The 24,301-nt window shown below is 40.6% G+C and overlaps 1 protein-coding gene across 14 annotated transcripts in view; it reads left to right on the forward strand.

The window, feature by feature from the left end:
- Positions 1-24,301, forward strand: part of SGMS1 (sphingomyelin synthase 1) — a 291,689-nt gene extending 267,388 nt beyond the window's left edge. For all 14 annotated transcript variants that reach the window (XM_060285952.2, XM_060285953.2, XM_060285954.2 and 11 more), the window contains 4 exons: positions 2,496-2,613; positions 20,010-20,163; positions 21,684-21,850; positions 22,565-24,301. In XM_060285952.2, the coding sequence (XP_060141935.1) occupies positions 2,496-2,613; positions 20,010-20,163; positions 21,684-21,850; positions 22,565-22,744 (619 nt within the window). In that variant the 3' untranslated portion in view covers positions 22,745-24,301. The remainder of the gene's footprint in view (positions 1-2,495; positions 2,614-20,009; positions 20,164-21,683; positions 21,851-22,564) is intronic.

The raw sequence follows: 24,301 nt of genomic DNA on the forward strand, positions 1-24,301 counted from the left end.
ATGTGAGAAGAACAGCATTGTGGTTTTGAGAATTATAATGTGCACATTGTCCTTGGCATTTGCTTAATCTCTGGAAATACCTCATTAGTGTTTCCTCTGTGGCTTTTTTGTTGTCTTGTTACATTTTTAACTACTTTAAACCTTTTTTCTTTAAAGCACATCTTGAACTTTTAAACTTAAGTAAGAAAGAATTCTAATGTGTGAAATTGTTTGATTAAGGAAAAATACCTTAACAGGATACAAGTTTTTGAAACACTTTTATATCCTGCTTTTTAAAGTTTATGGTAGGAGATTCTTGTTTAAAATTATACATTGAAGATATTCTAAGCTTACTTTCAAAAAGATTAATACCAAAGATCAGAAGATTCTTATTAATAGTCACTTCCAGCTTGTCACCATGTGAATATTGATGGAGTCACATTGATAAAATCATTTGACTGTTTCACTTCAAGTCAAAGAGTAAATGTGACTGAATCTTTAATGTTTGATACTTTTAAAGTATTTTTTGTTAAAGAATTTGCCTTTTCTCATCCATTATCATTTTTTCATATACCTCATTCTCAGGTAATCCTACGTCTTTTCACTGCCTCTCAAATGTGACTCAAGTTTGAGATATGGAAATAGTTACTGGTGTTTGTGTGTGCGTGTGTGTATCTTATGTGCAGCATGAAACCATCAGGCAAAGGGATTTAAGATAGTAATCTTTCCCAAAATGGAGTGATAGGAGTCATTTTATTTGTTTCTCTTCATCTAAAGAGATTAACATATCTAAATAGACTTAACAGTTTTCTGTTGTAGATGTTTTTCGTATAGTTCAACTAAAATGGCAAGTAATTTCTGTTTGTTTGAACAGGATGGTGAGAGAGGGCATTTTCTTTTTGAGAAAAATGATCATCGTGTCTTACAATGTAAAATTCACGCGGGTATTTCAAGTTATTTTGGTAAGACATTTATAGTCTAGTAATATTCTCTAGTATTGTCCCTCTTTATATTGTTTAATTATACTGTGCTTTTCATCAAGTGAAATTAGAGGCACATACCTTTATAAAAGACAGCTTTATGCTGAATAAATTCTTGCCCTTGGAGGTGGCAAGCACAGCTTTAATAAGAGAAAAGGAGACATTCTCTGTGGTAAGCAGTTTTGACCCAGTTTCTAAAATCTGGGTAAAGAGGCACAACACCCAGGCTCTACCCGTACAACCTAAGGACCTTACATGAACTGTGTAGTTATGAATGAAATGCTAATCCAGTTATGTGGGTTATTTTTAAATTAATTTCTAATCACACAGGCGACATATCACTTCACTCCTCTTGTTAAAAAATACAAACGATACAAATTCTCCTCCAGTAGGAATGTCCATCCTGCATAAAAATAGAGGCACATTGTACAATTATAGAGTGAATGTTCAGTATCCTCAGAGGAAAGCCTGTTCACTGTTTCTAAAAAATGTGTGTTTATTTATGTCAGGTTGCCCTGGGCCAAGGAAAAATTTGAACCCCTCAAGGTTGAAGAGGAGGAGACCCACAGGACTGTGATTCTGGCCTGTGGTAGAACAAGATAGAACAGGTAGAATTAGAAGGGAAGGAACATTCTTGTTCAAAGATACACTTAAGTTTGTACAACTTAATCTAGTTAAAGGCAAACCTATGTGGAAATTGCTATCAGGAGAAGTTATCAAACTCAATATACATGTTCACATATACATATCAAATAATTTCATTAGAACCACCAATAAACTTGAAATGGAAGAGATGTGTGATTCTAATTCTTGCTTATTTTGTGATTCATCCACAAAATGTATACATTTGTTGACTGCCACTGTGCATGGATGGCAGGGATTTTCCGTACATTATTTCTAATGTTCTTATTTCTGGTTTACAGATTAGGAAACTGAGACTCAGAGATGTCAATAGTCTATCCCAAGGCCACATAGTTAGCAGAGAGAGGTTGGATGCTATCACTGAGACAGGCTCTTCTCTTGGCATCATGCTACCTTGGAGATCTGCTAAGATAATCAGTTTCTGGGATGTACAAGTATAGTGGTTTAATGTCTTTGGCTCATTAAATGCCAGAAAAGTTTTGAATTCTCATTTTAATGTCATTGTAATTTTCTGAACATCTTTTTTATGACAGAAAAGACACTCTCTAAATGTTTAACCACAGGTACTGAGTCAGCTCTGACCCATCAGAATAGGCCCTACTTGTACATCAGTTGAATGTCAACTCACGTTTAAGGCCTCAGGAAGCCCAATTAATAGCAATGTAGAGTGTTTTAAACTCCTCTGGCCTTAAAGTTAATATTTAAAAAGAAAAAACAGAATCATTCTCAAAATCCTCACCTTAATCTGCTCTTAGCTCTAGTTATAAAATTCTGATTTCAATCTCTCAGGTAGTTTTGGGGTTTGTTTGTATTGTTGGGTCATTGAAAACTTGAAGTAAATGAACCTGCGAAATTTCATGACTGAGTGTCTGCCCTGTTTTTCCCTTTTTCTAGGTCTATTATTAGCAGAAGATTTTTCTGCATAGTTGGCACGCTGTACCTGTATCGGTGTATTACAATGTATGTAACTACACTCCCAGTACCCGGTATGCATTTCAACTGCTCTCCGAAGGTAAACCATTCCTTGCTGTAATTTCCCTTTTTGTTTGTTTCTCATCTTGCCCAGGGGTCCTTTGATGTAGGCCAAAGGTAAAAATTTCTTTAGAATAGAATCAAGTCCCTTTGCCTTCATCTGGGAACGTTACTAAGCAATACAGCTGGGTGGCCCCACCCTTCTTAAAATTCCCAAACCCCAGTGCTTCGCAGCTGGGGAAGTATGTGGTCTAGTTAGTGTGATGGAAGCAGGTAAGCTTTGTGTGTGGGCATAGCTCTTTGGTTTCCTGCCATACTTTTAAAATATCATTCGCTCCCTTGATACAGATCCAGAAGCTTTTATATGCGTTTTCCCTCTCTTAGATGGAAGGTTCTGTTTCAAATGATATTTTTTCCTTCTTTCTATTAATCCCTACAGTGGGAATCCGTAACAGCAGAGCTAGAGACACTATTCCTGTCCCTTTGCACCCTCCACCCACCCAAACAAGATCTCTCCTCCCTGGCGGGACATCTTGCTGTATTGATCTTCTCTAGTAGCATAGAAGCTTTTCTTTAAAATAAACTTTATTCCTCTTCTATTGTCTCTACCTTTCCATCAGATTCACGTAATACTCCATACCCCAACTTTTGCCTTGGAATAATTTCAACTGGGGAGATCATCGGAATTTTATGAAATAATTAACAGGAGATTTAGTTTTAAAAATGTCTACCTACATTAAAGCTTTTTAATGTAATAAGAAGTAGAAGAAGCTCATTTCCTCGATTTGGGTGGGAGAAAAAATGGAATGCTGTGTGTTTGGAATCATTTCTTCACATCGCACTTGTGCTAGTGAAACATCCTTTCAATTTCATCCATTTGTACTTTTGTTACTTCCAGAAGAGACATTCTCTCTGATAGAACCTTGGAAGAGGGCTGAAGAATCCAGTCCCTTGGAAGAGGGATTTTTTTTTTTTTTTCGGTACGTGGGCCTCTCACTGTTGTGGCCTCTCCCGTTGCAGAGCACAGGCTCCAGACGCGCAGGCTCAGCGGCCATGGCTCACGGGCCCAGCCGCTCCGCGGCATGTGGGATCCTCCCGTACCGGGGCATGAACCCGTGTCCCCTGCATTGGCAGGCGGACTCCCAACCACTGCGCCATCAGGGAAGCCCCGGAAGAGGGATTTTTAAAGTGGTGTCTTTATCATTTGAAATTCTAGATCTCTTTAGGTTGCTTGCTTACTGTGGTCCCCTTCCTTCCTAGACTTACATACGTGCTCAGAGAGGTAGCTAGTTTGTTTCTGCCCTCTTTCCGTTTTTGCTACAGTCTATTTCCGTAACTGGAGAATTCGTCATAAGGAATGAATGATCCCAAGGTTCTACTCATCTCCATCAGCAATCCTGCCTCTCTGCATCTCCTTGCTCTTTCTTCAGCCCTTCCAAAGAAAGCCAGCCTCACATCTTCTTTATCCTCTATGAAAGCTCTCAGGCACTTGCCTACAGCTCCTGACTTAGACGAAATACCTTGTTGTCACTGAGGACCCAGTGATGTAGACTCCTGCTGGGAGGCTGGCTTGATAAGCAAGTGTGTTCTCAGTAGTAGTTCGGTTCTTAAAAAAGTCTGTGCCTGGGAAGTTTCTCCACCAAGGAACATGTCATACCAGTTTAGGTAGATGTGGGATCTGGTCCAGCCCATGTTGAAGGTGGACCCGGCATCAAGGGGTCGTGCTGTGTGTGTGGCCTTTCTCCCTGATCTGGTTCCAGCCTTGTTTCTTCTTAGGACCTCTGCAGCTCCACCCAGTTGCTGGCAACCCCACACTTGGTTAGTATTGGCACTTACAGAGTCAGCTCGAGTCATCAGCACATCCAATCAGGATCCCATAGCTAAATATAGCTTGGGTTTTCTTGGTAAAGACAGAGGTAATGGCAGGGACAGCATGCAAAACCAGACCCCAGTGTGTCGCTCATGTATCATGCTGCCAGAAACCCCGACTAGGGCCATCTTTCTGTGACAGTCTTCTGGAAATTAGAATCTTTAAAGTATACAGGAGGGGGTAAAATGTTAGCAAAAATTATTAGTAAAAACTCACTAAATCTAATTCTTTTGTAGAACAGAGTTCTTGGAAGAATGGGTTCAAAAACACAGTTTTTTGTTCTGAAATTTTTCAGCTGTATTCCAGAGAGAAACCAGTATAAGGAACCACCGTGTGCCAGCACCCAGACTCAGTAGTTACCAAGATTTACTACATTTGCTTCATCTTATCTTCTGTTTTTCTTTTGAAGTATCTTAAAGCAAACCCCAGACAATGTTATTTCATTGCTACATAATTAATATGCATCTAAAAATTTTGGACATTTTATCTCATAACTTTAACGCTGTTGGTACATTCGGCACAATTAACAGTAATTCTTTGGTATTGGCAATTACCAACTCGTGGAATATCTTGATTGTCTTAAAAAATGCCTTTTTAAAAAAAACAGTTGGTTTGTATAAATTAGGATCCACAGTCTTTATATTATATTTAGTTGTTCTGTCTGTTAAGTCTCTACATTCTAGAGCAGTTCCTTCTCTCCTCCCCACCCCCCGTTTATTTTTTTTGGCATGCGGGATCGAACCTGTGCCCCCTGCAGTGGGAGCTTGAAGTCTGAACCGTTGGACCGCCAGGGAAGTCCCCCCACCCCCTTTTTGTAAACCCCATCAGTAACCTACAGAGATCAGAGCAGTTGTCCTGTAGAATATCCCACATTCTGGACTTATCTGTTTGCGTCTTTCTAGTGTCAATTAACTTCTTCCTTTCTCCTCCATATTTCCTCTAAATAGAAAGTTGGCTCTGGAGACTTGATTCAGTTGTTCTAATTTCTTTGGCAAGAACACTTCACAAGTAAAACAGAATGATTTCTGAAGCTAGACAGAAGACTTGGAAAAGATCTTGAAGGCTCAGTGCTGCCTCTTGGAGATCAAACTTAAGAAACTGAGAGATCAGACAAGGGTCAGAACACTGCACTGGGGAACAGTGTCAGAAGGGAGCGAGAGATAGTGCTCGAGAGAGATCCCAGAGACCACCTCTGCCTTCCTTAGAGCCCTACCCAGGGCTTGGTTAGTCAAAACGGAAAGGAACCTTACTGAAAGTCATCCAGTCCAGTGTCTCAATATCCTCGCCACCAAATCTTGATCAAACTCTCTCTGAACCATTGCACTGAGAGGGGACTCATTACCCTGTAAAAATACAAACCTACCCAGTAGTGGAAAGAACACTGAGGTCAGAGTGAGGATGATGTCGTCCAGCACTTGCTAGCTGTGCAGCAGTTGCATTTAACTTCTCAGAGCCGCAGTCCCTTTGTTGGCAAGACAGGGCTTATGGCACTTTTCATACCATCTTAAGGAGTTGCGAGAGTGAAAGAAGGCAGTAAATACACAGGGCTCTGTAGATGTAAGATGCTGTACAGAAATAAGAAAGCTTGGTGTGGCCATCACGCCTTAACGCCTAGACTCTTATTCATCCAGAGAAAATGTATTTAACGTGCATTAAGCACCTGCTGTATCTGAGGTACTGGAGTGCAAGGGGGTGAGCAGAGTAGAAGCCCCTGCCTTTGTGGAAAGTGCTTTAAGACCACCTCATCCGAACTTTCATCTTATATAATGTGGAAAATGCTGTGATATAAGGACCTTAAGCTAAGCTGCTGGCCGTAGGGATAAGAGAAGTGGAGACAGATTTGAGCAATATTTAAGTGGCTGAATCAGTACAGCTTAGCAATACATTTGATATAGGGAATAAGGAGAGAAAGGAAGGATTTCAAAGGCAACTGGCTTTTACCACTGGCATAATTATAAGGTAAGGAGGAAAACGGAGTTAATGACTTCAGATTAAACAAATAGAGTCTGAGGTACTTGTGAGATATCTAAGTGGTGGTGTCCAGGCCAACTAGCAGTCTACATCTGAAATTGAGGGAAAAATCAGCGCTAGAAATTAAATATTTGTGATTCATCATATTCTCGGTGGTGTTAAAGCTGTTGGTATGGATGAAAAGGCCAGAGACAGGACATTAACGTACGATGCTTCCAGAATTGGTTATCCCCTGACTTGAGACACCATCTAAGGCCTGTTGGTTGGTGGATATTCTTATGGTTATCAGTCATCATTAAACTCCAAGGGAAGAGAGTTGAGCTTTAGAATACGACTTTGTTTAACATGGGCGCGTGAACTTAAACTTGGTTCTGCCAACATGCAAAGCCCCATAATTAGTGTACTTAATTCTTCCCTTAACACCAGTATTCAAAACGCATGGCTTCTAAGAAAAATGTTTCAACAGGTATGCAGTAGTAATTAAGAAAATTGTTCCTAGTGTTCATTCACTTGATGGCAGTGTACTCTTTACTTCACAAAGTGTCATGGCTTAGAGAAGTAATCGTCATGTGAAATGATGAGGTGAGAAGAGAAGGGGGCCTGTCATCAGATGCTCCTGCAACAGAGATGAGCTGCTGGGGCGTGAGAAAGGAAGGAAGCATTCAGTTCCTGGAACAGAAGCTTCTGGGAAGCACTAGTCCTGTATCCCAGTGGGTGTGCGTGGTGGGCTTACGAGGCTGCCAAGTTAGTGCAACCTTGATTACCCCTTGTTAATCTCAACACAGCTTTTCTCCAAGGAGCATGTGTCCCAACCAGAAAACACCTTCTTGTCATCTTGTTCTAACTTTTTAGGATTCAGTTTTTTAAAATAAAAAAGGCAGAAACATTTGAGAATTCTTCTATGTCCTAAGCTTTATGTAAGAAATTTTTGTTGTTGTTGTTTTAGCAAACTCCACAAGAAAAAAAAAGAAAGAAAAAAAAACCTGCCCCAGATAACACAGATACACTAATGTTATTGGAAGAGAAGGAATAACTTATGCTGTTTTCAACTCTCATTTTAATAATCACTTGAGTTAATCTAATGCCTAAGCATTAAAGTGAGATTCATGTTGGTTCTGGTTTTTGGTCTCCATGGTGACCTTAGATTTGAAAACCTTCAAAACGAGAGAGTTACGTTACATCCTGGGTACTTAGCTGGCTAACGCATTAATCTGACATGGTGTTTTCAGTGGAATGATTTTCTTGAACTTCAAAAACGTGTCTTTTTATTTTTCCATCCAGCATACTTGAACATAGCCCACTGTCGGACAAGGCTGAGATTAATTGGACATCTGAGATTAATTGTTCAGTGGAACAATAAAATACAAATATAATAACAGAAAGACTTCCGTGTTCTTTCCTGCCACTGTCAGTTTTTTTGCATTGCACGCATTAGGAAGATCAAAGCACCTCCTTCAATTCGATGCTAAGCTGTGATGTAGTAATCCTCAGTCTCAAGGGTCTCTTTACTGGCATGTGTTCAGTCTTACAAGGCACAAGACTCACTGCTTTTTAGGATTTTATAACCTTTTTAAGTTCTTTCCTACTTTCTTAGGTAACAGCTTGAGTGCTCAAAAGCTGCCCTCCTCGCTGACAAATGTTGATGTTCTGATTAGCTCCTGCTAACCTTATCAGCATTTCAGAATATGGCTTGTGTTCTGTTACCAAAATAGCTTCATGTCATCCTGTTGAATCGTGTGGAATTTAAATTGTCAGTGCTTGATTTTACCTAATTTTCTGCTTGCCTCCCAGTTTCTTATCATTTTGTTCATTCTCATTTTTAAAAAAATTTCTTGCTTTATAATTTCCGGTAACCTCCTCCATCCCAAGTCTCTTCTTCACTTTCCCATTTTTCTCTCCACTGTTCTCTTCCCTTTTCAGGAATGAGAAAAAAAGAAAAAGAAAAAAGAAAAATGTACTAAGTCACTTCTTTCTGTCTTAAAAAAAGGTTATTTTTCCCCATCTTAAAGAAACTCTACATTCATTATAGATACATTGCAAAAATGTAAAAAGGAAAATTTTTACACTCATGGTTCTATCTACTGTTCATGTTTCAGTATATTTATTAGTTCTTTATGTGTATTTTTCTTACATAGTTCTGATCATGCTTTTTGTGCAGTTGTTCCTGTGTCTTTATAGTTAACATTTGTTATATGCATTTTTACATGATTTTATAAACTTTCTAAATGGTTTTCTTATTTATGGGAAGTCTCCAGGGAGACAGGGATTGTGAGGCAGAGAGATTATAGATGTGACTTCTTTTCACAAACAAGCGGATTGCTTACTTCTGAACAAACATTTCTAGAGGACCTGTCTTGCGTGGGGTGAATTTTGAGGATACACCAACACGTAAGACAAATGGGCATCCAGAAGCTGTGACAGACATGTAACACATAAGATTATTCTCTGACTACAGCCTTCACTGTAATAGGCGTGAGGTGCTCAGTTGCCATGGAAGCAGAGAAGAAGGTGGCAAACTTTGCTGGGAGTGTTGGCTGCACTGAGGAGGTGCCGTCCGAGCCAAGTCTGAAAAGGATGAGTAGGTGTTTGCCAAGTGGAGTTAAAGGGAGAGAACAGAAAGGGTGTGAAAGGAAGTCTGAAGGCGCAGGTAAAGTTAGAGACGCCTGGTCATGTGGTCCTGTGGGCTGAGTGGCAGAGAGAAAGCCAGAGAGGCACGTTGTGGGCAGGTTTTAAGGGATCTGGTCACCCTTCTAAGGAGTCTGGCCACAGGAAGCCAGGAAAGGTTGGAGCAGTGAATAGGATGTGATCACATCTGTCTCTTAGAAAGCCATCTCTCCAGTGATACAGAAAGTAAGCTGTTTGGGAGAGAGGAGGGGAGGTAGACTTCGAGCGGTGCTAAATTACGTCTACCTGTTTCGTGCCAGGTATGATTCTCAGTGTTTTTTCATTGAAGTCTCACAGTCATGAGTGGGAGGAAGTTGCAGTTGGTCCAGAGATGCTTGACTTGCCTGTTGTCTTGCAGGTACTAAGTGGCAGAGGCAAGAAGTTCAGCCGCATCTCTGTTCTTGGTACTCCACACGAGGGAGGCAGATGAGGCTGCTTTTGTGCGGTGTTTCAAATTTAAAGATGAGGAATGCCTAGACCAGGGCAAACATTGGGAAGGTGACAGAGGTTTCCTACATGGCAGCAGGCATCTAGTGTGAAGAGGTCACCAGGGTGAACAAGCATTCACTGAAGAAATCCAAAGAGCCTCGGAGGTGACGCTATATGACTCTACACGAAGCGTGATCCACTGTGTCAGAGTACAGGCAGATGGACAGGAGGACTTTTGTCCTGAGGAAGGTTCCAGAGCTTCCCAGACACTGCAGGCCGGTGGGTTCCATTCAGAAGCCATACTGTCCTGCTTGAGAGGCTCCCACTGGCCACGTGTGAGACAATTGGAGCACCACAATGAAATATGACAGTAATTAATTATAATACGTTAATAAGAAACATTTTAAAAATTAGTGCTGGTGAGAAAAAATTAACTGCTAGATATAAAAGAAATATTAGAAATAGAAAATCACCATTTTGCAACCACTGTAGTAATAATTCCAGCAAGAATCATCAACAGATGCTAAAGCCACTGGGTGAAAGGTGGGGCACCATAATATTTATATAGTTTCAAAAAGTCACAAACTGCTTGTTAATAATAAAGGGGCAAAGGTGTGTATTCGGAGGAGAAATCTGGCAGACACTCTGGCAGCCAAGTGATCAAACCAGCAACAGAACAAATGATATCGGATGCTTTTTGATCTGATGCACTGGGTAGGACACATCATTTCTGTATATTCCTGCCAATAACATTTAACCTGAGTTTAAACATAAGGAAACAGTCAGATAAAAGCCAAATGGAGGGACATGCTCTTGATATAAAAAAAACTAGACTGGACTCTTTAAAATAAAATGTCAGTGTCATTTAAAAAAAAAAAAAAGGACTGAGAAACTAGTAGACTAAGAAAAATTAAGAGTATGACAAGTACCCTCAATATGTCTCCTCTGATTGAATCCTAGATTCCGGGGGGAAAGCTATACAGGACATTGTTGAGACTATGGGGGCATCTGAATAAGGATGTCTATTAACCATGAGAGTATTCTATCATTGTTAAATTTCGTGAGTGTGATTACAGAAGAAAATGTCCTTGTTTGTACACTTAAGGGTAAAGTGTCATAATGTATTCAACTTAAATCTCAAATGGCCCAGGAAAAAAAAGTGGGAGAAGAAGGAGAAGCAAGTGTGGCAAAATATTGATAATTGATGAGTCTAAGGATGTTCATTATTCTCTTCTTTAGATTTACACATTTTCAAAGCAAAAATTTGAGGGAATTTTTTTTCAATTTTCACCTCATGACCAGGTAGGCTACAGAATCTCTCAGATATAATTTTTGTTAAAGGGAAATCTTGCCTGACTGAAATACTGGATTTCTTTAATGTGACAAATAAGTATCTGGGTAAATGGAAATCCATAGCTGATCTTTATTTAAGATTTTATGAAGGCTCTGATAAGTCTCCTTACTAAAGGCCATGAAAACATTTTTACGTTTTTACTGGGGGAAAGGGAGGCTGGTAGGGGATGAGTGCTTTATTACTGATGATTATTTAGAGACCCCTCCCCATGAAAAAAAAAAGCCTGCCTGGTATAGGAACTCTTGGATACATTGGATAATGGAGCAGTGTGGAGAGCCAGATCCCTCAGAGCTCAGTGGAGGGAAAAATGTTTTTAAGGTTGTATATCTGAGTTCTAAGAGGATGTGTATAGGGAAATCTCCCTACTTCAGATCATTTGAGATGGAGATAATATTTGCGGATGAAACTAAATCTTCCCAGGAATGAAATGATAACCATCTGAGGAAGAATTCATAAAAGTGATCACAGATGAACATCCGTGAGGGCTGTGGATTTAAGGAGAATTTCACTTCTTGGCTGCTAAGCATTGAGTTCTCACTTAAGGAACTCCTCACCCAAAACATGGGCCTAACTTGATCATTGTAATGTGGTCTGATATTTGTATAGCGCTTTATAATTTTTGAGCAATCACTTTTATAAGCATTACCTCCCTTTGGCAGTGAGGGTTGAGGATGAGGTGGTGGTATTCTCGCCATTTTACAGATGAGAGAACTGAAGCTAGAATGGGTAAAATGGTTTGTCCAGAGCCACCTGGATGGTTAACCCAAAACGGGGGCTTGCGGCTGGATTTATCCTCATTGTTGTTCTTATGACATAAGCTTAGAGGTCTTTGGAGCATCCTTCCTACGCAGCACAACATAAAGCAAGGAAAGTTAAGATCAAACTGAAAACACCTTGCTCAAGAAGGTGGAAAATGTGTAATTTGTTTGTGAAAGATTCCCATGGAAATAACTTTTTTAGAGATGGGGAAATTTGATTTAATGGAAAAAACACTTACGAAAAATAGATCTTTAGTGAATAATGAATAAAATTTTTAAACCGTTCAACTATATTTAAATGATTTATGTAAAATGGATTCAATTTCATTAGCATGACAAAAACAACAAAAAAAGTGAACCTGGAGACATTGTCCAGCCTTTGTTATTTGGAGAAGTGTTTGCACCAATAGCTGCTCTCTCCAGGGAACCAAAAGGCAAGATCCTTTAGTGAGAGGTAAGACATTTGGATCTGATCCCAACTGAGTCACCGTGAAATAGAAAAATAGCGCCTCTATTTGCTTATCTGTAAAATGGATATAATTACATATACGCTAACCACTTGATAGGCTTGTGAGGCTACAATGAGCTAATTGACAGGAAAACTCTGTTAAAAAGTTGGAATCTCTGTACAAACAAAATGTAATATTTTATTATGTACAAACGACCCTACATTCCTTTTTGTTGTTTTTTTTTACTCCTCAATCGACAGTCACAAAAAGGTATGAGAAATTATAAGGGACAGTTTTTTTTTTTAATTGGCATATAATTGCTTTACAGTGTTGTGTTGGTTTCTGCTGTACAACGAAGTGAATCAGCTGTATGTATACATGTATCCCCTCCCTCTTGGACCTCCCTCCCCACCTCCAATCCCACCCATCTAGGTCATCACAGAGCACTGAACTGAGCTCCCAGTGCTATACAGCAGGTTCCCACTAGCTAGCTATTTTGCACATGGTAGTGTATTTATGTCAAACCTGATCTCCCAATTCCTCCCACCCTCCCCTTGCCCCACTGTGTCCACACGTCCATCCTCTACCTCTGAGTCTCTATTCCTGCCCTGGAAATAGGTTCATCTGTACTATTTTTGTAGATTCCACACATATGCTTTAATATACGATATTTGTTTTTCTCTTTCTGACTTACTTCGCTTTGTATGACAGACTCTAGCTCCATCCATATCTCTACAAATGACCCAATTTCGTTCCTTTTTATGGCTGAGTAATATTCCATTGTAGATATGTATCACATCTTCATGGTATATATGTATCACAGAAGGTCGGAGAAATTATAAGGGGCAGTTTTGAACCTCTCACTGCTGCTGTGAAATCTAAAACATTCATCAAACTTAGCAACACACCATCTTCCCCTCAGTCTTCAAGGTCATGCTCAAGGACATTCCATGCCTCAAATTAGTTCTTAAGTGTCCATCACTGGTTAGGAGTGCCGTGTGCCTGTTGAAATTCAGGAAGTGGCATAGTTTTGCTGCTTTTGTTTGGGAGTTGAAGTTGAGGCGGGGACTGCAGCACATAGCGTGTGTTTCCCAGTTGCAGGCTGCGCAGGACATGGATTGATGGGGATTCCATTGATCCTGCTGTTCCCTGATGCTTGATTCCCTTAGCGGATCTGACCTGTGGTCTGGGTGTTGAAGAACAGCTTTCTTTTTTTTTTTTTTTGCGTTATGCAGGCCTCTCACTGTTGTGGCCTCTCCCGCTGCGGAGCGCAGGCTCAGCGGCCATGGCTCACGGGCCCAGCCGCTCCGCAGCATGTGGGATCTTCCCGGACCGGGGCACGAACCCGTGTCCCCTGCATCGGCAGGCGGACTCTCAACCACTGCGCCACCAGGGAAGCCCCAAGAACAGCTTTCTTTACATGCCATGGATGGTAGTGCATTTTCTGTTTTGGAGGAAGACTTTTCTTCTGGAACAAGACAAGAAGTTATTTGCCCTGGTGGTAGTAGCTAGATTCATTGAATGCATGAATGAGGACAGGTCCACTGAGAGACATCTGACTGTTCCTGGTGGTTGGTATGGGGCATGATGGCATGACGTTACCTTTGTAAGGAACCTAGGCTGCTCAGAGCAAGGTTGCTTCATGTGTGTCCGGTTCTTGGTTTATGCAGGCTTGGGGAGGCGCTGGCAGTGTACAGGTAGCGTGCAGTTTGCAGATAATACATACGCGGAGTCAGAGGACTTGGGACCCATTCCAGCTCCCAAACTGAACAGCCGGGGGACCCAGGACAGAGTTAAGACCTGCCTCGCTGATTTTTCAGGGCTGCTGTAAGATGAAGCATTGGTAAGACTCAAGGATTATATTAAATAGCATTTCTGCTCTTTAGCACTCACTTTCAGCCCTTCCTCCAAGTTATACCAAAGCCATTGATTCGTGCAGCATTATTTGATGAGTTTGGGTTCTAGGTTCTCCCTCTCCTGCCAGAAGGGGATGAAGCACAGTCAATGTCCCCACTTTTCAGATGCACTTAAGAGAAAAGGCAAGTGCATGAGGCCATCTGCAAACTGAATGGTGGTGAACAGCCTATCATCAGAGCACTGTGTATTCAGCATTGAAAACATACTGCGGGGGGGGGGGGCTTCCCTGGTGGCGCAGTGGTTGAGAGTCCGCCTGCCGATGCAGGGGACACGGGTTCGTGCCCCGGTCCGGGAAGATCCCACATGCTGTGGAGCGGCTGGGCTCGTGAGCCATGGCCGCTGAGCCTGCGTGTCCGGAGCCTGTGCTCCGCAACGGGAGAGGCCACAACAGTGAGAGGCCTGTGTACCGCAAAAAAACAAACAAACAAAAAAAAACATACTGGGGGAACCTGGTTTTTAGTAACCAAAGGCTCACTGGTTTGAACCCTTCTGGAGTGGTCTGTCTCTTTCAGAAGCCTCTCCGTCTGTCTTCTGCTCTCCATTTCTTTCTATGTCTCATATTGCTTAAGTGATTTAGCCAGTTAATTTCTTGGCCGTTTATTAGAACTTGAAGAAAATTGCTCTGTTTTTACTGAAAAGTGATTTTTCTCTGACCCTAGGAGATCATAATTCACATAATGATGCAGATGCAAGACCTTGTCACATCTTTGTAGTGCCCACTGAGAAAGTGTTTGTGTGAATGTCCCCCAAATATCTCTGCTTTCAAAGATGAGCACTCAGAAGTCTACTGATGGGGAGGTTAGAGCTCCAGGTACACACTCCATCCTCTTTCCCACTGAATGCAACCCAACACACAGGCCACAGTGTCTGGAGCAGCCCTTTGAGGACTCTGGAAAATGGTAGCAGGTAGAGTGCAGAAGGAAACTAAAATGAGAAGGAAGGAAGATGGAGCTGGGAGCTTCCTGTTTCTGCTTCTTCCTCTTCCTCCCTCCCCCCTCCCCCTCCTCCCTTTTCCTCCTTTTCCTCCTCTTCTTCTGTTTTCTTCCCGTGTCTCCTGCCTGTACTCAGAAGTAACCTAAATCTCAGAACTGCAGAACTCCACAGGAATCCCCTCGTTTCTAGCCCAACAAGCAGGGAACTCCTACCGGTTTCCATGCAAACCATGCTAACATGCAGTGTGTACATCCTAGATTTTTCCTGTGCATGTTTTTTTAAACAGTTATAATTATACCAAACATTTGGTTTCATTTTTTTCCTCTTGGTAGAAGAAAATATGATATAACTTACTACAAAGTCATTGTATGCTTATTTTTAAATAATGTATTAAACAATTATGGCCTAGTTCAGTGCATTCGAATCACTATAGTGTGCATTAGAATCACCTCAGATTCTGGCTCAGTAGGTCCTGAGGGGGTACAGGCACACGTTATTTTATTGAGCATTGCTTTATTACACTTTATAGTTATCGCAGTTTTTAGAAACTGAAAGTTTGTGGCGATTCTGGGTGGAACAAGTCTGTCACCACCATTTTTCCAGCATCATTTGCTCACTTCATGTGTGCGTCACATTTTGGTAATTCTTGCAGATTTTCAGACTTTGTATTTGTTATGTGATCTGTGACCAGTGATCTTTGATGTTACTACTGCCACTTGCTGAAGGCTCAGATGATGGTTGTCATTTTTAGCACTAAAGTATTTTTTTAATTAAGGCACGTACATTGGTTTTTTAGACATAAAGCTATTGTACGCTTAATAGACTACAATATCCATAACTTTTTATGCACTGGGAAACCAAAAAATTCGTGAAACTCGCTTAATTGGAATATTCGCTTTATTGCTGTGGTCTGGAAGCGAACGTGAAATATCTCCGAGGTATGCCTGTAATGACAGGCAACCCCTGGTGTTGCCATTGCTCCCCTGGCCCAGGTTCTGAATGGCAAGGGAACAGTTATTTAACAATTCCCATTTGGGTTGTTTCTAGTTTGTTGCTTTTATAAATAATATTGTGCGTAAAGGTTTTCTTCATGTGCGGGATCACTTCTTGGAGGTAGGTGCCTAGAAACAACTAAGCGCTGAGTCACACACAGGTCATGGCTGTTTGGATTGGTGGTCAATATTGATGATGATTTTTGCAGAGGATTTTGCCAGTTGTAATAAATATATTACTCCCCAGGTTGGTGATGAGGAAATTGAGGCTTAGAGTGGTTCGGCTGCCCAGGGTCACACAGCTAATTGGTAGGAGAGCCATGCTTTTAACCCAGCCTGTCTGTTTCGGAGGCCACTGCCTCTTCCTCCCTGCACTGCTGGCTGCTGCATTTACCACGTTCCTTCCCTCCTCTTTAAGGAGCCTGTTTGAGAAGATCAGTGACGTTGTCCCTGCCCCACCATTGGCTATCTTTTTTTAGCTTTGCTAATTTGATATGGGAAAGAATGAGCTCCTGTTAATGTTCATTTTTATTTCTATTTGCTTGACAGAGCCAGTGCCTCCAGCTGGTCACATCCTTTGTCCTTTGATAAATTTTGTTTCCTAAATGGTCTTATTTACTTGATTTATGTGTACTGTGAACACGGTAAAGATGTTAAGTTGTTTCTGCTCCAGTTGTGTTGTCATTTGCCTTAGAGTTTGTTTACCTTCTTAGAGTGTAATTTAAAAATTTTATGTAGCTGTAACCATCCATCTTCTTGTCCTGTTCCCCACTGAGCTTTTAAAGAGCCTTTCCCCTTGCAGAGGTTTGACAATCATGGAAAGATATTTTTAAAAGAAAGCATAGATGTGTTGAGGGCACTTGTAAGAAATGGAGCATTAATTTTGGGCTGTTTTTCCTCAATGCCATGTTTACCTCATAATCTCTCCCTCTTTTCCTACCCCTACAGTTTCTCCACAAATATTTTCCTACCAAAATGAGAGGGCAAATTGAGGGGGAATGGTGCTCAAGAATATGATGTATAGTTTTCAAAACACAGAGGGAGTTTCGAAAGGACAATTTGAAATAATGTAAACTGAAGAACTACCTAAGCTTTTTTGCCATAATTTTCTTCCATTTATTACCCGTTGTTATGACAGAACCAGACCAAACTTTCAATTTAAAACTCTCAAAAAATTTTTATCATGTTTATACATGCGTGCAATTTAAGAAACAAAATGATCCTACAGGACTTATTATGAAAACCATGGTACGCAACCCTTACCCTAATCACACTCAGCCTGCTTTCCTACTCTCTTTAGCTCTTTCAACTGAGTCTCGTGGTGTTTACCTTCATTTCTTTAACTCTTTTTACAGAATTTTTGTGTGTGTATGTGTTTATCCTCAGGTCTCTAAGTGCCATGGCAATATTGTTTCTTTATAATTTCCAATACAGGCTGTTGCTGACTTCCTGCTGGGGAAGGCCAGGATTCAGAGCCCTCGTATTCCCCACACAATCCTCCCCTGCAGCTTGTATGTGTTCTGTGCCTTTTCCTTCCCTTCTTCCCCTCCCCCACCATCCCAGTACAGTAGTTTAGGCTTCTTATCCCATCTTCCCAGTGTCATTTTCTGTCCTTGATTTAACTCAGTATTCAGAGCTTACATTCTTACAGTTTTGTAGATGCTATTCATAGCCAAGTCATATAGTTTCCTATAATTACTTTTCAACACAATATTTCATTTCCTGTAGAGTCCGTAATTGCCTTGCTTTTTTGCTCTGTTAGTTTTCTGTGTACTTACTCGTTCCCATGTTGTGACTCAGTGCAGCCGCGGAATTAGGTGTTCTGTTAGCCTCATCTCCAGAGCTCTGACTCACCCATTTAGGGGGCTCCCTCTCTTAGGCCTACAGCACAGCTCTCAGTATTCCCTTCGCTGGCATCCTAGCAAATCCCGTTTCTTCTTTTTTCTGTTTTCTCCTTTGCCTTGTAGAGTACATCTTCTGTAATTTCCCGCAAAAAGAATACATAGGTGGTAAATATTGCGAAATCTTGTATATATGAAATGACTTTAGTTTATCCTTGGTCTATTTTTTAAGATTAGGCTCAGTTAATAATATGGCTGCGTGTAGAATTCTAAATTGGAAATCATTTTCCCTCAGAATTTGGAGGCATTTTTCTGAAGCCTTTTCTTTTCCAGTATTGCTTTTGAAGAAGCCTGATTCTTGATCTTTTGTGTGAAGCTTGTTTTTGATCTCTGGATGCTTGAAGGTCCCTTGTTAGCCCCAAGTTTCTGAAGTTACATAATGCTGAGTCTTGCTATGTAGATCTGTTTGCCTCTGTTGAGCTGGACTTTCAGTGATCCCTTTCAATTTGGAAATCCGTATCTGCTATGTGGTATGTTCAACCTGACGTCCTTAACTAGAAATCTTGATCAGTTTTTTTAAAGGGAAATTATAATGAAACATGTTTCCCAGAGCCCAGAATATTATCAGTTAAATGTTGAAAAGGGGTCATGGTGATTAAATTGGCTCACCAAAATTTAAAAGAATGCTGACAAACATAAAATATAGACAGTCACACATTTTATTTGCCAGAGCAAACAAAAGTTTCGGTGAATGACTTGTTCATGCCATTTACCACTCTAGTATCCAGCCCAGACTTGTATCAGAGACAGGTAGATTTATTTGTAAACTTTTTGACTCTTATTAAAAGGAAAAACATGCAGTTCTACCCACATAATTTCAGAAGATTGAAGGTACATCCTACTCAGTCCCTTGCTTCAATTTGGTCCCCCAAAATCACATACCAAAAAAAAAATTCATATATTTGACTTTCTAACCTCCAGCTGCTTTAGCTAATAAGTTAGTAGAACATTTGTCCTCTAGGCCAAGCGTGTGAAATAGATCTTTAAATTTTTCCCAGAGATTTTCCCCCAGATGGCAGTTATGGTAGTAAATCAATCAGTCAGTCTTTAACAGTGTAGTGAAAAAAAACTTTAGTAACTAAATATCTGCTGACATGTGCTCTAAAAAGTGCCAACATGTAAGGGGAGCTCTGAAGCTGCCTGCTTCATCTCTAGGACCACACTCTTCCAAGGGCTGTCTGAACAGCAGTGAATGTTGAGTGGGCACACTTCATGGTGAGGGGGGGGGCGGTGACTTTACATGTCTTAATATAAACTCATAAAGCAAAAACACTCCTGTGCATCTCCTGTACTCTGAAAACCCCACTGAATACTTCTGTGACTAGGTATTTGGGTTTCCTCACACACGCACACACACACAAGCAAATCTCTAACCCTCTTTAACTCCATTCTGGCACTGTCTACCTGGAAATAGCATCGGATCCCACAGGGTAAGGGCTCAATCTCACACTGACTGTCAGCCCCCAACCACTTCAGACTCTGATCACAGGTTCAGATTGTCACCTATACTTCTTACCGACCAGCTTTAAATTGGAAGTTCCTATGACCCCCCTCCTTGGGTTCAGTTAATTTGCTAGAGCTCACAGAACTCAGGAAAATATTTTACTTACTAGATTAGCAGTTTATTGTAAAAGGATATAACGTAGGACCAGCCACATGGAAGAGGTGTGTAGGGCAAGGTATGTGGGAAGGGGCGTGCATCACTCTTCCCACATCTCCTCACGTCCAGCAACCTGGGAGCTCTCCAAACCCCTGTCCTTTTGGATTTCTGTGGAGGCTTCATTATAGAGGCATGACTGATTAAATCATTGGCCATTGGTAATTCACTCAACCCCCAGCCCTTCTCCCCTCCTTGGAAGTGGCGGGAAGTGGGAAAGAGGTTCCAACCCTCTAGTCACCTGGTTGGATCTCCTGGCAACCACCCCCATCCTTAGGGGCTTTCCAGAAGTCACCTTGAACTCATGAACATGAACCTAGGTGTGGTTGAAAGGGGCTTTTATGAATAACCAAAGACACCTCTATCTCTTCTCGGGAAATTCCAAAGGTTGTAGAAGCTCTGTGCCAGGAACAGGGATGAAGGCCAAATATATATTTCTCATTATAAATCACAATATTACAAAGCTTAATTTTGAATATAAGTTATAATCGTAGCAGACTTTTATGTGGGCTAATAGTCTGATTTTTTCTTTTCCCACCAGCTCTTCGGAGACTGGGAAGCCCAACTGAGGAGAATAATGAAGCTCATTGCTGGTGGCGGCCTGTCCATCACGGGCTCCCACAACATGTGTGGGGACTACCTGTACAGCGGCCACACGGTCATGCTCACACTCACCTACCTATTTATCAAAGAGTGTAAGTCGAAAGCAGCCTTCCATGAGAAATGTAACTGGGCATGGAAAATGGGAACAGAACAGGCCTGATGTCAGCGGCCCTGGGGGGCGGGATTCCTAACCGCCTGCTGGTTGGTACCTGCAATACTTTAATGGGGTTAAGCCTTATCCTTGGAGATGCCATATTGGAAGACTTGGGTCACAAACTGATTTTGAATCCTGGTGCTATTACTTGCTAGCTCTGTGACCTTGGGGAAAACCTCTAACCTCTGTAAGTCATAGTTTCCTCATCTTTAGAATGAGATACTGATAGCTCCTTCATGAATGAGGGAGAGGTTGTGAAAATTAAAATAGATGGCATATAGGGACACTAGTAGAGGTGCAGGGAGAATGAACGGTAGCCGGTCTTTGTTGTTGTATTGTTAGAGTACCAAGTACAGATTTTCCTGGAAATGGAACATGGAGCCCTGTACATACTCTTAAGACCCTACTCCCAACCGTGACCACTCCATTTAAACTGACAAACCTCCCTTCACCCTCTCTACTGCTGATCCTACTTATTTGGTTCAATTTTTTACTTTTCCATAGGCTTTAACACCTTCTAACATAATGTATAATTTACTTTATTATAATTATTATTTATTGTTTCTCTTCAGTACTAGGAAGGGATCTCCCCACAAAGGCAGGCTCTTTGCCTATTTTGTTCATTGATTCCAGTGACTAGAGCAGTTCCTGTCCTGGGCACATCGTAGATGCTCAATAAATAGTGGTTGAATGAATGATGGATACTTGGACCCCTTGAAAATTCTGTAAAAGCCTAAACTGTCTTCCCCAGGGTGAGAAGGGTAGATCACACTCAGACAACATTATTGCCTAAAATTTCAGACCCTCTGAAGCCCACTCAGTGAGAATACAAGGTAGGAAGGCCTGCACGAATAGAGATTTTGAATCTCCCATCAGGTGACTTCCCAGACACTGCCCTGCCCTTGGGAACGTACTTGGGCTTGAATTCCCAGGCATTTGGATCCTCTCTTATTTGTATTTGAGAAATGGAAATCTCAAAGACTTTCAAATTAGTGTATGGTTGCAGAGCTTGGAAAGCAAATAGGGCAGTTGTATCAATTATAATTGCCTAGTCTGTGTATAAGGATCAAAAGGTACTGATTTTTGTATAGAGCATTAATCCCAAATTATTTCCTGGTAAATTTAATTGTCAGTGGGCGGTGTTGTTTTGTATTTTAATGGAGCATGATGCATTAACCTGTCCTTATTTGTCCTTTTAAGCTACACTTATAATTACATGAATCAAGTAATAACCAAATATAAATTACTATGGCTAAGAAAATCACTTTATGAAATAAGCTGCTTCCCTTCTAACCTCCGTTACAGAGAAATGAAAGCCCTTAGGTTTGCTACCCCAAAAGATCTGTTTTCAGAAGGAAAGATCCAAGGTAATTGGATTCAGAAGTAGTAGTTGAGACATGGTCGGGTGCCCTTAGTGGCACTTGAATAACGGGACTATTGCAAGTTTCTCCTTTTCAGATTCCCCTCGACGACTGTGGTGGTACCACTGGATCTGCTGGCTTCTCAGCGTGGTTGGAATCTTCTGTATTCTCTTGGCGCATGACCACTACACTGTGGATGTGGTGGTGGCATATTACATCACCACAAGACTCTTCTGGTGGTACCACACTATGGCCAATCAGCAAGTGAGTTTCTCTCCCGATTTGATTTTAACCCCTATTGCTCTTGGCCTGCCGTCGCTGGCGTGGCAGGGGGAAAAGCGCAAAGAACCCACAGATGTCTTCGGTTTCTCTTGTCTTAAGAGGTAGTCAGCTAAGGTTGTGTTGTCTCTTGTGATGCTGATCCACTTCTGAATCAAAGATGAGCCAGAAATGTGTTAATATAATGACATAGGAGACGGCATCCTTCTAGAACAAGAGTCACGCTCTCATTGTCCCTGGAAAATATTTTTTAAGCTGTACCTACCTCTTGCTTGATTTGCAGTCGTACCTTCTTTTCTATCTTTGGCCCCTCAGCAGCTTAATACTTAACATTTAATTAACTCTCTCTGTTTTCATCGTAGAAGAGTAGCTAAAACACTAATTGAGGTATTTCTTTATAGACAAGAGAGTGAGTAAGCCGCATGTTCCCCGTGTACTCCCGGAATTGGAGTTACTTGTTTTTCTGCTAGGGTGTGGCCCGGTTTACAGCTGAGTGCAGAGTGTAGAACGGTGGTGGGAGTGTGAAACTGTGGCTATGTAGGTGGTCATGGGGCGGGTCTGGGGGCCTTTGTGAATTTTAATATGGAAACTATTTGAACCTAAAGTGAAAGGTTATGAGAAACATGTGTATGTTCCTTTTGGGGCTGGAACCATCAGTTGTTCTTCCTGACTTGGTTTTCTCTTTCTGTGTTCTCTTAGGTGCTAAAAGAAGCTTCCCAGATGAACCTCCTGGCCAGAGTGTGGTGGTACAGGCCATTTCAGTACTTTGAAAGGAATGTCCAAGGAATTGTACCTCGATCTTACCATTGGCCCTTCCCCTGGCCAGTAATCCACCTCGGTAGGCAAGTTAAATACAGCCGGTTGGTGAGTGACACATAACAGCTGTACACGGTGGGGAAAGAGGAGCTGTCCGAAGTGCTAAGAACTCCATGAGAAAAGATGCCATAAAATGAACACCTCCCTTATCCTGTTATCTTTCAACAGTTACCGTGACTTAACCGATTGAGTTACCTGGTCAGCACTGTGATCTTTTTTTTCTCTCCAAAGGACCCGCGTTGGACAACAATAAAGAAAATTTAACCTGTCGTGCACTGTACACATTTCCTGTTCATAGGCTTGGGATTTACATAACCTTGCAACCACCGTTTTCCTTTGTATATGATGCAACAGCATAAATGTAAGCTTTTATATCATAAGTTCTGGTCTTTCCAGTCACACCTGGAAATAAAGCGTATTATTTTCTTGGGAAAACATACTTTTCATATCTCTTGCCCCAAAGATTGGGCTGTAAGCCATTTTCTAGCAAATGTCTCTATGAAGGTTTCTAAGTACCTGAATGGGGTTCGATTCTGAAATCTTTCTACCTGTTGCACCGATATTCAAATAAAAATGACAGACACAGAAAGGTTTGGTAACTTTGGATTTTGTAAAAATCAGCAGAGACAGTGTGTCAAAAAGTACAAAAAAAAAAAAAAAGATTCTGTTATAAAGTGATTTTCTAAGTATTTCCTAACTTTATTTTTCAAAATGATGTTATGAAAACCAAATTTAAAGATTTTTACATGTCAGAGAAAAGAGAGTTAAAATTTAAAAATGTTTCTTGGGAGAGAAATTTGTCTATGTTTCTAGTGCCTTTCTTGTCTTGATTGTATGGTCAGTAGGCAATCTTCAATGTTTTTATTTAAAATAAAGTATTCCATGAAAATATAAATGTATGTATTACTACTAAATTTTGCATTATAGCTAAATTAAATCAGAAGACTGCTTATGGTTTTTAAATTGCTATGAATTAAAGAATGGGAGAGTTAATTAGAAAGTCAGAGCCTGTTCCCATATTGTGAGCAGGTGGCAATGACAGGTACCACTTCAATTATTTTATCATCTATTTGGTAGTTTGATTTTAACTATACAATGAAAACAGCCATGAATACTTTGTTTTTAAAAAGAGAGTTTTGAAAATGATCACTTAACTAAAAATTGAAAGCTATAAATTAGTTATCCATACTCTCATGGCAATTTTGTTGGTAAACAACAAAGAAGAGATCTATTTCTTTAAAATATATTTGTGCAGGAACTGCATGTAACTCTTAAGTTTTACTCCTAACATGAGTATGTTTGGGGAAGTATTCTATTCTATACTTGCCAATGTGGAGAACAAAATAGTTTTTTAAGAATGAAGAAGTATATATATCCATTCTGTATTTTATGTGCAGCAGAATTATCTTCCGTAGGGTTTTTTTTGTGTATTCACAAGGTAATATTTGTATTGTAAAACAATAATGGTGAAGGAAATAAAAAGGCTTTTAAAATTTTGTTTGTTTTAAATCTTTGTAAAGTTATTATTCCAGAGAGTATACTGATACCTTATTAACAGCTTACCTAGATCATAAAATAATCAAAATGCACTTTTTAATAAAAACTGATACTTAAAATAAA

Source organism: Globicephala melas, chromosome 16, assembly GCF_963455315.2.
Source record: "Globicephala melas chromosome 16, mGloMel1.2, whole genome shotgun sequence".
NCBI lineage: Eukaryota > Metazoa > Chordata > Mammalia > Artiodactyla > Delphinidae > Globicephala > Globicephala melas.